The sequence below is a fragment of the Gymnoscopelus microlampas genome (assembly GCF_963454915.1).
Source record: "Gymnoscopelus microlampas genome assembly, chromosome: 19".
In the NCBI taxonomy this organism is placed as follows: Eukaryota; Metazoa; Chordata; class Actinopteri; order Myctophiformes; family Myctophidae; genus Gymnoscopelus; species Gymnoscopelus microlampas.
The window spans coordinates 15,249,890-15,267,389 of NC_139956.1; the positions used below are offsets into that span (position 1 = coordinate 15,249,890).

The following is a 17,500-nucleotide window of genomic DNA, read 5'->3' on the forward strand; positions in this document are numbered from 1 at the left end:
AAACAGACACGTACAGTACACACACACACACACACACACACACACACACACACACACACACACCATACTGTGCGCACTCATGACATTCGTTAAACGGATTTGCACACATGGATAGACTTGAAGGAAATACACGCACGCATGCACATAATGCTTACACAATGCAGATGCAAACAAAGATGGGAATGATATACACAGACATGCGGACGGCATGGCATTCAGTGCATTCATAAAGAGATGCACACACTGACAACACACACCACACACAACACACACACACACACACACACACACACACACACACACTTTGCAAAGCACGCATGCATGAGCAGCGACAACACACAGCTGGATGCTGTGTGTTGCGCAATCACAATACTGTATGTAGCGCGTAATAAATCTGCCTGTGGATGTAGCCAGCCATGTTTGGTTGTGTTGTTTGTGTTGTATCGTGTTGTTTCACCAGCACAACGTGTGTGATAAACCTGGGATGTGTGTGTGTGTGTGTGTGTGTGTGTTTGTGTCAGCAGCAGACAGTGGTGTTGTTTGCAGGCCCGTGCATTGTGTGGTGCTGAAACAGTGTTTAGATTTCCTGCCTCACAACTAGATTATAAACAGCACATCTGCCATGTTAAATCACAATCTCTCTCACTCATCTGCACACAGGCGCGCACGCATGCGCGCGCGCACGTGTGTGGTGTGTGTGTGTGTGTGTGTGTGTGTGTGTGTGTGTGTGTGTGTGTGTGTGTGTGTGTGTGTGTGTGTGTGTGTGTGTGTGTGTGTGTGTGTGTGTGTGTGTGCGTGGCGTGCGTGCTGTGGCGCGCGCGCGCAGTGCGTGCGTGCGTGCGTGTGTGTGTCTTCTTACCCCCTAACCATTTCAACCCTACACCGTATTCCCAAGGACTCCATACTAGGCGGCCCAGTCCTGTTTTCCCTCTACACTAAATATCTTCAACGAAAATAGCCGATGTACAAGAACTTGTAGATCAGCTATTTCCTCTGTATCTTGCATCACTTCTCTTACCCTGCAACAATTTACTATTTATTATTAGTCATGTAGCAGTAAGCAAGGTAAACGCATTCATCAAATGCAGAGAGACAGTGTAGCGCATCAGTGATCTAGGATCAGTCTAAACAGTACAATATCAACGACAAAAAAACATCTGTACATTGAAACTTTACAAACCATAGGATGCCGGGTCAACACATGAACCTAGCATCTGTCTAAATAACACGCTATCTAAATTACATTTGAACCGTTGCGTAATAAGACCGCATGCGTTGTCAAGGCTAGGTCAAGTGCTACGGGGCTGTAAGAGTATCTTAACCCTTTAAGACCTGGAACTATGTCACTTTTAGATTTGAGCTAAAAAAGCATTATTTTACACTTTGGGCTATTCAAAAATAGCAGATATACAAGCTCATAGCGCGGCACCGAGTGCCGCGCTATGAGCTTGTATATCTGCTATTTTTGAAAATTTGTGAAAATGTGTGCAAATCTTTGAATATATATGTTTTTTAAAGCGAACATTTTTAACTTATATCTTTGCTTCTGGGGGTCCCTGGAACAAAATATTTTGATGGGGGTCCGCGGCCAAATACATATAATTTTGGGGGTCCTTGACATGAAAAAGATTGAGCACCGTGAAAATGTGTGCACATCTTTGAATATATATATATTTTTTAAGACATTTTTGGAATCGGCCTCAAGTCTCAATGGGTTAACTGCTGTGCTGCCCTGGGGCGACTGAAGTCCCCCCCCCCGCGGGATCAAGATAAAGGTCTATCTATCGGTATCGGCCCAAAGATTTCTGTACGGATCGAGCTCTAGTATGCGTGTGAATGTCAGAAGCAGAGATCAGGGTGCAGTCCTCATGCTAGCTCTCATTTTTTTGTTATAGGGTACTCGACTGGGTCTCCAATGGCCCAGTTTGTTTTTAGTGGTGGAGGTTAATGCGAAGTGATCCGATGTCGCCACCCTACCCTCTGAACAGGGCAGTCTTGGAAGGGGGTAGTGTGTGTGTGTGTGTGTGTGTGTGTGTGTGTGTGTGTGTGTGTGGGGGGGGTGTAGGGGGTGTAGGGGGGGGGGCAAAGTGATGTTAATACAATGGGATGGATAGAAAGCGAATAACTGCAGTGAATTAAAATGTCATGGAGCGCAGAGGAGGGATCAACCGCACGCCAGCAGAGACACTGATCTCATTTCCACGTCCCATCTCAGTGTGTGTGTGTGTGTGTGTGTGTGTGTGAGAGAGAGAGAGAGTCAGTGGCTTGATGCGTGTGTGTAGTTGATGTCCTGACTGTAATTGGGTCTCCTGTATAGAGGCATGTGTGAAATTACGTGATGGCATGAGATTTTTGTCCCTGTGACTGGATTCCTGTATGCCGTGGCATGACTCTGCGTATGTGTGCGCGTGTGTGTGTATGGCATGACTCTGTGCGTGCGTGTGTGTGTGTGTGTGCGTGCGTGCGTGCCTGCGTCAGTATTTGTCCAACACGCGGCCTGTCATGGGACTCTTAACCTGTGACTGTGACCATGACTGTGTGGAACTGGTACCAGCATCTATATATAGTCCTCTCCAGTTACACGCTAATTTCACCCATTAAACCGGCCGTCTGGGTGTCTGTGTTGTTCCGTGAGGGAAGTGGGAACCCGTCCCGCACGTACTGTACACGACAACATGCTTATGCAACGCATGACCCCTCTTTGACCCAAAACAGTGGTGGAAGAAGTACTCGTACTTGTAATAATGATCAAAATCTGCAATGTAACTACAGCAGTAAGTAACTCAAGTTTTAATAAAAAGTACAATATTTGACTCTGAGATGTAGGGTTGAAAGTATAAAGTATTGAAAAATGTGAACACTCAAGTAAAAGTACCTCAAAATCACAGTACTTGAGTGAATTACTACTTTCCACCACTTCCCAGAACACTCACAGTGGTGGTTTTCTTTTTTTTTACCACGAGACAGTGGTGTGAAAGCAGCACAAACATCTTTGACTTGTCCTTGTGAGTTCTCCTCACTGATCCCACAACGCAGCCGACGACAGGGCGCCTTTGTTTGCAACAATAGGGTGGTGGAGGGGTGGGCTGGGCACCCTCCCCCTCCCCCCTCCCCCCCAAAGAAACCATCCAAAAATCTGCATCCTTAGCAGTAAAACAAGTTAGGGAGGAAAAGAAGCTCATGCTCTGTTGGAGGTAATGGTCCGCTATGCATTTGGAAGTGGAATTTAAGTGAAAATAATACCGGAGTCATTTTTTCCCAGTTTTCTTTTCAAGAGAGAGAGAGAGAGGGAGAGAGAGAGCTAAAATAATGCCCGTTCTGTCTCGGTACACAAGCTAATGCCCCTCTCCCCGCGCGGCGGCGGGCGAGGTAATGGCTTGTGATGGCTTCGTTAATGCGTCACAGGGCCAGGTTTTTTCGAAGGAGCTGGTGCGAGGAGATTTATGACGACGTTTTTAGTTACAGGAAATTCGACGGCTCACTTCGAGGGGTTTGGTTTGTGTTTGGAGAGGGAGAGAGAGAGAGAGAGAGAGGGGAGAGAGCATGAATCCTTCAAGCTAGGTGACGTGACGTGGATACAGTGCACGGACCCACAGGCGAGAGAGGAGGACTACAAATTTGAACAGGAAGGCGACTGTAAATTGTGTTCCTGATGACCCCCTCCCTCCCTCCCGCCCGCCACTAAATAGCAGTGGTTCTCAACCTTTTTTTCATTCATTTCAAGAAACCCTGTAACTCTTGAGAGTGTACACATGGAACCGCGGGTTCCATTTGTACACTCTCAGAGGTACAGACCTGTAAGAGTCCATTTGGATCCCTGAACCCTGGTGCCTGGACCCCCACTATGAGAACGAGGTTCAAAGCTCCAGGTTTCTTTATTGTGTATTCTTGTGTACAGGCACATACAGTACTACTGGAATTATTTAGTTCTGGTTGCTCAGACATTGTAGCTGCAATAATAGTAATAATAATATTAAACAACAACAGGGAGAATAGCAAAAAAAGATAAATAGGGCAAGGTGTGTGGAGGGGTAGTATTTTCGGCATTTCTTTAGTCTTTGCTCATTCACAAGCCTGCTTATACGGGGGAAGTAGCTATTTGTTTCAAATATTTTCATTGTGAAGCACGGGATCAAGATATACATTTTCAGTTCAAATATATGGAGTGCTTCCTTTTTTCCAAAAACAAACGGACATACGCACAAAATAAACGGGTAGGAAGTAGCTATTTGGTAGTCTATTGCTGGTGTGCTGCGGGTGCGGTCGGGTCACCTCATGAATCCTAGCGTCCCTATTCTGGGCATGTCATAATAGGCGAACAGTTGGCGAAAAATAGCTGATCTGCAAGCTCACAGTGTGACGCAATCACCACCACACGCGAGCTTGCAGATCTGCTATTTTTTTTGCTCTTTGACATGCAACGAAGTATAGGATGTCAGCGGGTTTAAAGCAAAGCTGTTGTGAAGCTATACACGTCGGCTTCGTTTGCCCAGATGGGAACACACTCAAATTAGTCGTTCACATGCGCTCTCACACATCAAACTCACTCACAGTGAGATATGCATGCAGAGACACACACACACACACACACACGCACACACACACACACACACACACACACACACACACACACACACACACACACGCACACGCACACGCACACACACCAACTCCTCCAACACATAGTACCATCAACGTGCCGCGGGCAAAACAAAAACAACACCCACTCGCATTTGTGTCTTCCACGTTAGCATTAGCATACGTGCCGTTGCGTTCATTACACACACACACACACACAACTGGCACGGCTAAGCACAACCATCGCGCTGCACCACAGGCTAGCGTGGGAGAGACAAGCTCCAACGCGGCATGACACACTGAGATGGAGATGGAGAGAAAAAGAGGGAGAGAGAGAGAGAGAGAGAGAGAGATAGAGAGAAGTTCCACCGCTTTATTTTGCATGCCTGGCTGTTTTTCCTCATTATGTGAGGTTGTTTGTTTTATTCGTCGTTTGATCTGCACCACATTCTTTTACTGTGGCTGCCATTAATGAAGCTGTCATTGCTGGAAGTGGGTTCCAATTTGCACTTATACCGTCTGTGTGTGTTTCCAGTTCAGACGGTTCCGTGCGAGCAGTGTTGTGTGCAAGTTAGTTCACAACCACACAAGAGCTACGGTAGCTCAAAGTTAACGTTCACACAGATTAAAATGAACTAGTTCACGTTCAAGAGCACACAATTTACTGTAGAATTTTCGGCTTCACACAGTCCCAAAAATGTACCGGTTCATGTTAGATTCTTCTGCTTCTTTTTAAATGAGCCGCGGTGAGCTATTCTTCTTTCTTAATAGAGCCATCCTCAGCCCCATTGCCTCTGCCTACTTCCCAAACGAATTGTATTACTCTGTACTACAATAGAATCACAGATTACTTCTAAAAGCCAAGAAAAAACATCGTCAATATAAGGTTTTTCCACTTAAACAGTAGGTCACATTATGCTGAAAGCGAACAAAAGAGCTGCTATCAAGGTATACATTTCGTTTAGCCTGAACCAAATCAGACAACAGTTCGAATACACAAAATATATTGATTTATGCCTCCAAGCTTTAACCTGTAGTTTCACATAATATAGAATAGCAGATCTACAAGCTCACAACACGTTGCATTGTGACGTGTTGTGACCTTGTAGATCAGCTATTTTAAACAAAGATATTTAGTATACAGGGACAAAACTTGGGGGCCTAGTATAGACCCTTGGGGGCACTCTAGTCAACCAAACATATAGGATTTTAAGTCTAGTCAACCAACTAGGCCTGTAGGCTATGTCAGTAGTCAATAGAAGAGTCACTTGTGTGTGTGATTGTTTCCTGCAATTGGATCAGTGTGAATGAATGAATACACAGATGTTTATTCACACAACTTGCAACCGTAAGCGTTATGGGAGTCAACGATGCTCACGTTTGTTAGTTACAACAAACACCTCGGTTCACCAAAAACACGAGCACCCTCAATGAACGTTTTACTGTGTTCATGCACAACACTACATGTGTGTGGACCCACAACATCGCCTGAAGGTCGTTCAGCGCTTAGTTCTAGTCCAGTTATTTTATGTCTAGTTTATTTATCGTTAAATGTATTTCTAGTTTTTCCTCTCTTTATTAATTATCGTTGCTCTCAGGTGGAAACCTTGTATGTCCAAAACTGTTAGTTTTCAGGATTCAAAGAAAAAAGTAGCAACAAAAGCTCAAAGCTCAAAACGCGCCACGATGCGCCACGCTTAGAGCTTGTAGATCGACAACGTTTGCTACTTTTTTGTGACACTGTAGTATGACGAAGTAGGGCATTAATAAGAAAGACAAGAAAATGGAGATAAGAGGTTTCCACCCGACGGAAACGTTTGCCTTTCTCTTTAAGCTTTCTTTTCAATGAAGCGCATTGAGTTGTACCTGATGTATGAAATGCGCTGTTTAAACAAATCTTGATCGATGCACACATTACATCACATACATTCCTATGCGCTCACACACACACCAATACATTCACACCCGCACAGTCGCTGACACATTTGAAGTGCTCACTTCACCGCTCGAGATAAGACAGATTCAAAACAATGAGGTATGTATGTGAGGTATGAGCTATGCTTTTGAACGCGTGCACACTTAGGAGGATCATTTGCACATTACACACACTAAAGCAGGGATTCCCAAACGTTTTCAGCAAGAGCCAAAAGAGGCCCAAACCTTAAACAAATATACATTATGAACTCATCACTTAAGCCTTATCTATGAAAATATTAGCTTTTTTTTTATTGAAAATGAATGCAAAAAAATAAAACCTTTATTGTCACATCACAGAATTTTTTGTTCACTCGCAAAACATCACTTTGTAGTTTTCGTGAGGAGAGAGCAGGAGAGAAACAGGTCAAAGATGTCCAGGTGTGTGAGCTGAACTTAACCCATTAAGACCTGTTTTTTTTAAAGAACTTATGTTACTATGTCAGTGGTATTCAAACTTTTTTTGCCTCTGGGACCCTCCAGAGGCAAAGATTTGAGTTACAAATGTTCGCTTTAAAAACATATACTCAAAGATTTGAGTTACAAATGTTCGCTTTAAAAACATATATACTCAAAGATTTGCACACATTTTCACAATTTCTCAAAAAATAGCAGATATACAAGCTCGTAGCGCGGCACTCGGTGCCGTGCTATGAGCTTGTATATCGAGTATAAAGTGTAAAGTAGGCCTAATGCTTTTTTTTAGCTCAAATCAAAAAATGTCACAAATGCTTCTCCCGGTCTTAATGGCTTAACTTTAAAGTATGGCTGGCGTTTCGTGAGAAGCCCGCTGTGTAAAGCTGCTGAGGTGTCAGTGGACAATGCTGAGCGTTGCTGCTAACACAAGCCGGGGGGGCCCGGGGGGACGCGTCCGTCCGGACATGACCCACCAAAAACAAGGCGATGCAGCGCTTCCTCCAAGAGCCCCGGCGGCTGCTCGGCTTACACGACGGCGAGCAGCGACGGCTAAATTTGAGCCGCAGCGAGAAGGAAGGTACGGCGCGGCCTCCGGTGTGACCCTGCGATATGACACGGAGAGACAGGAAGAGAGAGAGAGAGAGAGAGAGAGAGAGAGAGAGAGAGGAGAGATGATAGGGAGATGGATAAAGGGGGAGAAAGAGTGGTGGCGACCAGGTGAGATGGGGACAGAGACACACAAAGGGGAAGGCGACAGATATGGAGAAATGGAGAGAGAGAGAGAGTGGGAAATGAAGGACGCGTGGCCAAGTGAAAGGGAAGAGACGGAGCGAGGGATATATACGGAGAACGAAAGACAGAGGCTGTGTCCAAAATCACTCACTCGCTCATTCACTTAGACTGTAGTGGACTCGAAAAAATAACAAACATTTGAGACACTACACTGGTCATCATTAATGATGATCATTTCTGTCACTCAAGTCTGCGTTTGTCTTAACCCATTAAGACCTGGAACGCATCTGTGTCATTTTAGGTGTCTTTGGCTATTCAAAAATAGCAGATCTACAAGCTCGTAACGCGGCACAGAGTGCTGCGCTACGAGCTTGTAGATCTGCTATTTTTGAAAAATTGTGAAAATGTGTGCATATCTTTGAATTCTTTTAAAGCGATCATTTTTTACCTCAAATCTTTGCTCCTGGGGGGTCCCTGGAACACATTTTTTTGAGATGGGGGTCCGCGGCCAAATTCATATAGTTTTGGAGTCCTTGACATGAAAAAGTTTGAGAACCACTGATATAGAAACATTATGTATTTTGTAGAATCAGCTTCAGGTCTTAATGGGTTAATAGGGTTTGCGATAATGACCATCGGTTGTACCTATACTTTTCATAATGCATCAGGGGATAAAAGGAGCACAGGGAATAATAATAATGAGCACTATACGTTCGGACACCACTACAAGATGGCGTAATCACCATGTAGTGCACTATATAATGAGTAGAGAGTGCTTTCACACAGCCAGAGAGAGAGAGAGAGAGAGAGAGGGAGACAAAGTGAGATGGCAGTCTCAAGCTCTTGCTGATCTCCCATAGATGGAATGGATCCCCTGATTTATACTTAATCCAGTCTTCTAAATCCTAACAGTTTTCTGAAAAGCCTATGTTTCTATGTCAGTGGTGCTCAAACCTTTTCATGTCAAGGACCCCCAAAATGATATGTATTTGGCCGCCGACCCCCCCATCTCAAAATATGTTACCCCCAGAAGCAAAGATTTGAGTTAAAAATGTTCGATTTGAAAGAAAATATATTTTCTAAGATATATATTTGCACACATTTTCACGATTTTTCAAAAATAGCAGATCTACAAGCTCATAGCGCTATGAGCTTGTAGATCTGCTATTTTTGAATAGCCAAAGTGTAACATAATAATAATAGATGCGTTCCAGGTCTTGATGGGATAACGTGTCAGGCATCGGAAATAGCCGATCTACAAGCTCCCACAACCTGTCGCACTGCGATGCATTGTGAGCTTGCGACTCGTCTGTTATCGGTGTGTGTGCGACACGATGCGCAACCCAAGTATAGAACCCACCCTGCCCCCCCCCCCCCCCCCCCCCCCCAGCCTCCAGTGCTGCTGTGCTCTGATCGAGGTTGACTGCGGTTTTATTTCATTAATTGAGTTTTTCCACTTTACTCCCCTCCTCCGCCCCCCCTCCTCCCCGCCCCCGGTCTTCCTGTCGAGCCGGGGGTGGCAGAGCGACGCCCTTCCTCTCCTCCAACCTCTAGCACGCCGCATCCCTCCATCACTGCTGATCATTGTCTCAATTACTCACTCCCTCTCTCCCTCTCTCTTTCTCTCTCTCCCTCTCGCTCTCCTACTGTTCTCTCTGTTCCCTCTCTGATCTCATCCCAAATAGCTTTGCTCTCTCTCTCTCTCTCTCTCTCTCTCTCTCTCTCTCTGTCTCTCTCTCTCTCTCTCTCTGTCTCAGTCTCAGTCTCTCGTTCTCTGTCTCGCTCTACCTCTGCCTCTTTATCTGTCATGTAAATGAGGTGGCGAAGATTAAAGGTGTGCCGCTACTATTCCTACTGTATTATCTGTCTCTCTGTCTCTCTGTCTCTCTCTCTCTCTCTCTTCTCTCTCGCTGTCTCTTTGCCTGTCTCTGTCTGTCTCCCTTGTCTCTCTCTATCTCTCTGTCTCGCTCTCTGTCTCTTTCTGTCTGCCTTTCTTCTCTCTCTGTCTGTCTGTCTCTTTCTCTCTCTCTCTCTCTCTCTCTCTCTCTCTCGGTGTGATTTTGTTGACCTTGTTTTTGCAACGTGTTGTATCACCAGTGTCGAAGCACTCGGAGGATTGAGGATGAATCACCCACCGTAGGAAAGAAAAATATGAAGATTTATGTAAATTGGGTCTCTCATAACGATGCCATGTTCAGATCATGGGCTTCATATTTTGTGATCACACACGTTCCTCTTTCCTCTAATGATGTCGATGTCGATCGATTGGTCGAGGATGAACTCTACTGATTACTGTTGACCGCGTGGCCTTTCCTCTAGCGCCAACTATTTTGTTTTTTTGCTCCACTAATGAGATCGCACGCAGCGCTCCAGGGCTATGTTCTGACTGGCATCCCAAAATATGATTTTGGCCTTTTTTCTAGATTGGTTTTTATCAAGTCGGAACATAAAAAAAAACACCACGTGGAAACTGATTTTTGCTAATCAGATTTGAACCACATACCTGGTGGTTTTCAAATGTGATTTCTAATGATGTGTCTCAGTGTCAGGACACTCACACACTGAAGACTGATTTATACTTTCGTCATTACGACGGTCTCGCAAATTAATGCCCTACTTTAGTGGTTCTCAACCTGTGGTCCGGGGACCACCAGTGGTCCTTGAGGGTGTTACAGGTGGTCCCCAGCTAAATGATGGAGAGTTGGTAACCAAATGGACCCGTATAGATCTTTAACTCTTGAGAGCGTAAAATGAAACCAAATGGACCCTTACGGGTCCATTTGGTTTCATTTTACGCTCTCAAGACTGAGAGTCTAAATCTCATCAAATGGTGGTTCCGTGGCTCAAATGCTGAATAAATAATGCACCTTGATATGAAAAAGGTTGAACACCACTGCCCTACTTGATCACACTACAGCATCACAAAAAAGCATCAAAAGTAGCAGATCCACAAGCCTGGAACGTGGCGCAAAGCGACGTGTTTGAACAAACCGTAAGAATGGCAATGTCAGATCAAACCACCTTGGTCTTGCTGGGTGTAAGGAGTAGCACGGCCTCTAGGGGGCTGCTATTGGGCCTTTTAGACTGTTAGGGTCGTTTCACCGGTTGACACGGGGGTTCTCGCTCGATCATTGTTGTTTTGTCCTCCTGCGAGGTGCGGGGGAAAAAAAGCCGACCGCAATCCAGCTCTTGCCGCCCGCGAGCGTGTGCGCAAACGAGCACGAGCGCGAGAATTTCGCGGGACCGCGCCCGCTCGCCTCACCGCCCCTCAACTTCTCCGCGCGTCCCAAATAATCGCCCGCCTCTCATTGAAAATGAATGACATAGTAGGCGCGTCGGCCGCTCCCCGTCTGAAACGACCTTTAGTCTTGTGCTTTGTTAGTTTTTGTTTTTTTTGTCTTTTTTTCTCCTTCCTTGCACTCTTTTCTCCACCTCTCCCCACCTCTGTGTCTCTCTCTCTCTCTCTCTCTCAGTTGTTCTTTGTATTTATTACCGCTCCACTTTTCCGTAAAAGAGGAGACATTGCGTTCTTCCATGGACCTGTAATCTGGCACATCGTTCCTTCTCTCCTTTCTCTTTCTAACTTTATCTTCTTTCGCTCCCTTCCTCCTTAGCCCATGACCTTTCTCTTCACCCCCCCCCCCCCCCTCTCTCTCTCTCTTGGTGCAGGTCATCTTCTTCTCGTCCCATTGTCTGCTGTCCTCATCATATCAGCAACAGCTTGTCACAGCCAATCAGTCTCTGACACTCCCTCCTAGCTGCATGTCCTCCACCTCTCTCTCTCTCTCTCTCTCTCTCCTCACCTCATCTCCCTCGCCGCCCTGGCTCCCATCATATCAGAATCTTCCCCCGCATGTCAGAAGACATTATTTTCAGAAATCGCATGTCTCTCTCTCTCTCTCTCTCTCTCTCTCATATCCCTTTCCCTTTCCAAAACCTTTTTATATGATTTCCTCTGTTCCCTTGCTCGGCCAGACATCCCTCTTCAATTTAACCTGAATTTAACACATTTCCCCTCTCTGTCTCTCACCTCCACCCAGCTCTCTCTCTCTCTCTCTCTCTCTCTCGTCCCCTGTCTGTCTCTCTTTGTGCCCAGAGGACAAGTCCACCAGAACACCTCTCTTGCCTTTTGATCCGTGACCCCACTTCTAAATGATACCTATAGTTGGTGGGCATTGGCGTTTGCAAGTACTTTACTATCTCATGCATGCCCTGAAAACCTTCATAAACAAAATTTGTTATTCATTTTATGAATAAATAAATGATACATGTCTTCATATTAATGCAAAGTAATACATTATGTAGTGCTAATTTGTAGTAATTTATAAATTAATTTACTCAGACATTATGCCAAAACTCTCCAACGGTAAAGGGCCATCCACACCAAGCACTAATTATAATTATAACTACTCAATATATTCTTTTAACTCAAGTGGGTGGCAAAATGTACACCACAACTATAACTACGACAGTGTTTATAGTTATAGTTTATAGTTAAAATGCTTGATGTGGAGTAGATGTTGAGTATAGTTCACCCCAAAAAGTACTTATTTTCTATCAATTATACACCATTTGTTTTTGTCGCATCCCTAAGCCAATAATTGGATGACCTCAAATGACCTACGGGAGACTACGCCGGTCATCAAATTATTGATCAAATCTAACACATGCTCAGGCTCAGGTTCTGTTCTCAGCCTCATGACAAAGGGCTTCAACCCTCTATTCTTAGTAAAGCAGACCTGAGTTACAACTGTACTTTGTTTTTCTTTTTTTCCATCTACACCAACTCTCTTCACCCAAAAATTGCAGGCTAATGTGGGCCAATGTTCCCCCCTACAATATGGACGCCGTGCTTCAAGTGGTTAAGTCAGTGGTTCAGTGGTTCTCAACCTTTTCAGGCTGTGACCCCCCCCCCCCCCCCCAAAATAATCATATTTGAACTGGGGACCCCCACACCCTGATAAGCACTTGGAATGTAGGAGTTGAGGCATTACATTTTGTTTGACTCTGTTCCACAGTTAGATATTGTGAAAATAGCCGACCTACACGCTCGTAGAAGCTTGTAGATCGGCTATTTTCAAAATGTTTGCCTCTTTCTTATATTATGTGACAATTTGGCCAATGTTTGACCAGTTTTTATAGTATAGTTTGTTCATTACCTTTGATGCACTATGGATATTTTTTCTTTTCTTTTTTTTAGGTATTACAAATGTCTTAAAAGTCCTTAAATTGTCACTTCTCTGACATCTGGGGACCCCCCTGGGGGTCCCGACCCACAGGTTGAGAACCACTGGGTTAAGTGTGGACCCCAGTCGGGTGTGACACACCGCAGGCACGCCATCATTCCTGCCGCAGTGATCCGTCTCTCCCTCCCTCCCTCCCTCCCTCCCTCCCTCCCTCCCTCCCTCCCTCAATCCGCCCTTATTGTTCCTTCCATCGCTCCGTACCCACCCGTCCTTCTTGACCTTTCCTGCTTTCACACCCTACGCCACTCGTGGGCTGGCAGACTGGGATGGAGGGATGCGAAGACAGACAGAGAGAGAAAGAGAGAGAGAGAGGTGGAGGTGTTATAAAGTGAAGCTGCCTTTCATTCACACCTCTCCCTCTCTCTCTCTCTCTCTCTCTCTCTCTCTCTCGCTACCTCTCTATCTGTCTCTCTGCTTAGCTACAGCCATGCTAATCTACAGCCTCGGGAGAAAAAATATATTTCTTTCCCATAAAGGATTCAAGGCTACTGTTATGAGGGGACAGAAATAGATGTGGAGCGACAGGGATGAAGAGGTGGATAGCAGGGATATTTTGTACGGTGATAAGTCTGCGTGAAATCTGTTTAACCATTTCTAAAGAGAGATGTTTTCCTGTTAAGGCGAATTGAAGCGTTGAGAGCAAATACAGTTCACGTATTCAGGTGAAAACAAAACCTTTGCTTTACAAAGGATTAGAACGATTGTACTACTACTACTACGTTTTATTGTACATGTTCTGTGAGAACCTGGCTTCCCTATCATTTCAAAACTTTCCCAGGTTTTTCAAAAATAGCCAAAATAGCGGCATTCAAAGCTCATGTCCCGTCACGTAAAATAGGATTAATTTATGAAAAAACATAAAATACGGACATAGAAGGATTCTCCCCATAGCAAAGTCCTTTTATATATTGTTGCTGTCAGGCAAAAAACATTGTATCTCCATATTTACACTTTTTATGTGTTTTTTCCCCCCTGCAAACTTCATCATACTATGTCACACAAAAGTAGCAAAAATAGCAGATCTACAAGCGTACGTACAAGTGTCTGTAGGTTTTATAAATATCTAAAATATCTAACCAAAAGTATTAACAAGAGCATGTGACTAAATAATAACTACATACGATCCCACGGAACACAGGTACTTTTTTTTTTCCATTTCCTGAAAAGTAACAGTTTTGGACATGCAAGGTTTCCGCCCCAACATGTGGCGTTGTGGTTCTTTGTCTGAGCCCCTCTCTCTCTTTGTCTTCTCTCCCCTCTCTCTGCCTGCTGTCACTTCCCATCTATACCTTCATCCTGTCGCACTTTTGTGCACCTCCCTCCTGTGTTCTCTCCTCCTGGCCTTTCCTCGCTGTCTGACCTCTGCGTCTGTGATCTATAATACATCTGCTGACATGCTTCATGTAGGCAGAGGTGTGATATTTTAACTGGATTTCATGCTCACGTGGTCTGCCTCTCCCACACACTCGCGCACGCTCACACTCGCACGCACGCATGCGCACACACGCACACACACACACACACACACGCGCGCACACACACACACACACACACACACACACACACACACACACACACACACACACACACACACACACACACACACACACACACACACACACACACACACACACACACACACACACACACACACACACACACACACACACACACACACACACACACACACACTAACCCCCCCTAATGTCCAGGCTTGGTACCTGTGAAGAGAGGGTCTCTGGTGGTTTGACTGAAGCCTTTCATGGCCGAGGAGGGTTCGATTCCCAAACTGCCGTACTGTACCTGAGGTTAACGCACGTACAGCGCCGTCCATGATGTCAATTCTAGTGCAGCTTTTCTGAATGTCAGACTGTATCTGCACTTTTTACATTATTTTGAAAATAGCTGATCTACAAGCCCAAAAACGGACAAAATATTTTATTTTCACCTACAGTATAATGGCATGCCCAAAATTGGGATGCCAGTGGTTAAGTATCGGGAGAATGTTTAGTGTATTAGAGATTTACAGATTAGATGTAAAGACACAGTAAATGCGTTACGTAATCCCGTTGGAGAAACTATGCAGTAAATCCATCTTGAGCAAAGCAAAGCGTCTTTTCTGCCACTTTCCACCATCGCTGAGTGACTCACGCAACATCGCATCACGTCACCTAGAGTCGGTCCTCGAACGGTATCCACTCTCAGCCCCGAGGGAGGGGGGGGGGCGAGGAGGGCGAAACCTCCCCTCTCTATAATTCAACTAATTGGAACGCAAGCAAAAGCAGTAATACGAGGCGACAGAGGTCCATGCAAGCAGTTACACATCGAGGGTTTTAACACTGTATTCATTCACCGCAGCCTGTATTCGGTTTCCCTCCGTACTTTCTGTCTCCCGTAGTCTCTTAGGCACTTTTTTCATATGAACCCTTGATTGGATTACCTTCCCCTCTCTCTCTCCGCCGGGCCAATCTGTGGTCTCTCTCTCTCCGCGTTTCGGCAACTCCCCCCCCTCCCCCTCCCTCCCTCCCCCTCTCCAGATATTTGTCCAGTCCAAGCGGTAATGGGGCTTTATTAGAAGCGGCCGGGTCCAACGCGACCACAGCGGGGGTGTTAATGAATACCAGTGGGCTTGCTAAATGAGGACTTATTAAAATGGCGCTCCTGTTGCGTATAGTTTGACATTTCGGGAGCTTCTGGTGGAGTATTTTTTTTATTTATTTTTAATCGCCTGCGGCTGCAAATGTCACTCGCCGCCGCCGCCACGTCGGAATGGATGACGTTAAGTTATGAATAGCCACCATTGTTGTTGGCGCCGCACGTACTGTAGAAAGAGAGAGAGAGAGTGAGAGAGGCGTGAATGTTTCTGACTTTCACTTGTGAGTTTCCTGTGTGTGTGTGTGTGTGTGTGTGTGTGTGTGTGTGTGTGTGTGTGTGCGTGTGCGTGCGTGCGTGCACGTGTGTAGTGTAGTGTAGTGTAAAAATCGACCCAAATGGACACTTCTCGGGGCTATAATGACATGCCCAAAATAGGTACGCCAGGTGGTCAAAATATATTCTTTCGGCTAGAAGTTGCCTCTGTGTTGGGAAACAAGTGCACTAGAAAGTACTGAAATATTTTGTTGAACGCTATTGCAATTATAATTGTGTGGTTGTCACAGAAAATCCCAGGGCACACCTGGACTTATCTCTCCCGACACACACCAGTGTGTCGCTCTGTCCACCATTTGGGAGCCACTGCCCTAGTATCCATAATTGATCCATTTTGTGTGTTCTCTCTCTCTCTCTCTCCCTGCAGCTACATCAGATGGGACACGCCAGGGCCTGGAGAGTATGAGGGGAGGAGTGTGTGCCACACAAGGCATGAAGGTGGTCCTAAAAGTGGGACAGAGTAAGTCCTCAAATTAAGCAGTCTCTCTCTCTCTCTCTCTCTCTCTCTCTCTCTCTCTCTCTCTCTCTCTCTCTCTCTCTCTGTCTTTCACTACAGCAGTGGTTCTAAAACGTTTTAGCTCGAGACGCAAAAGAGACATTTTATATCTCCCCTGGACCCAAACTAGTGAAAATAGCCGATCTACAAGCTCACAATATGTTATAATACAACGCATTGTGAGCTTGTAGATCTGCTGTTTCCACTACTTATTAAACTTTTTTGAAGATTATAGAAAAAATAATTGAAAATCCTTTTTATAAAAAAGGATTTTCAAGGACCATAAAAAAATACCCTTACGAGTGACCCAAAATTGGGTCCTGACCCAGTGTTTGGGGAACACTGCCCTACGGTATCTTTATCTCGTTCCTCACACTCTGCGGTCCAACGCAACGTGAATGTCCGAACGTCCTTGGAGTGAATGTGAGCGTGGCGCTGCATGTTCAATGCAGAGCACAGCACACACAGAGCGGTTTACATTCACGCACACGCCGCGATAAGCACACACGTTGAACATACGCTTTGCATACGTTTCTCTTCTAGGCCAGGTATAGCTAACTCTTTCACTTCCCCCTTGTCTCACACACACACACGCATACGCGCATGGCATGCGTGTGCACACACACACACACACACACACACACACACACACACACACACACACACACACAGCACAATAAAAGTTAGGTGTAGGTGTGCGTTAAACATACGCTTTGCATACGTTTCTCTTCTAGGCCGCGTACCTAACTCTTTCACTTTAATGTAACAGAGTAGCCCTGTCTGACCCCACAAGCCTAACATTTCCCGTGGCTAACGGGAGGATTCCCCCGTGGGCGAGCGGTACACGTTTGGTTTCCCATGCCGGAGACCCGGGTTCAAGTCCAGGTGGATACATATTCATGCAAGCGTACGCAAGTTACAGTAGCTTAAACACAAGACCCATGCACGTGTATTAGCCCGCACACAGACTCATACGCCATTAAGGGCGTAATATACGTTGTTGTGCTCAGTGTTGCACGGCAAAAAATAGCTAGTCTACAAGCTCACAACGTGTTGCAGTGCGAAGCGTTGTGACCTTGTAGATCTGCTATTTCCAGCGTGCGACATGATGCGCAACCAAGTGTAACAC

At 45.4% G+C, this 17,500-nt stretch overlaps 1 protein-coding gene across 2 annotated transcripts in view; it reads left to right on the top strand.

Annotated features, from left to right (window-relative positions):
- efnb3b (ephrin-B3b) overlaps nucleotides 1–17,500 on the top strand; it is a 121,478-nt gene that overhangs the window by 85,368 nt on the left and 18,610 nt on the right. For both annotated transcript variants that reach the window (XM_084043738.1, XM_084043739.1), the window contains exon 3: nucleotides 16,243–16,335. In XM_084043738.1, coding sequence (XP_083899864.1) covers nucleotides 16,243–16,335 — 93 coding nt within the window. The remainder of the gene's footprint in view (nucleotides 1–16,242; nucleotides 16,336–17,500) is intronic.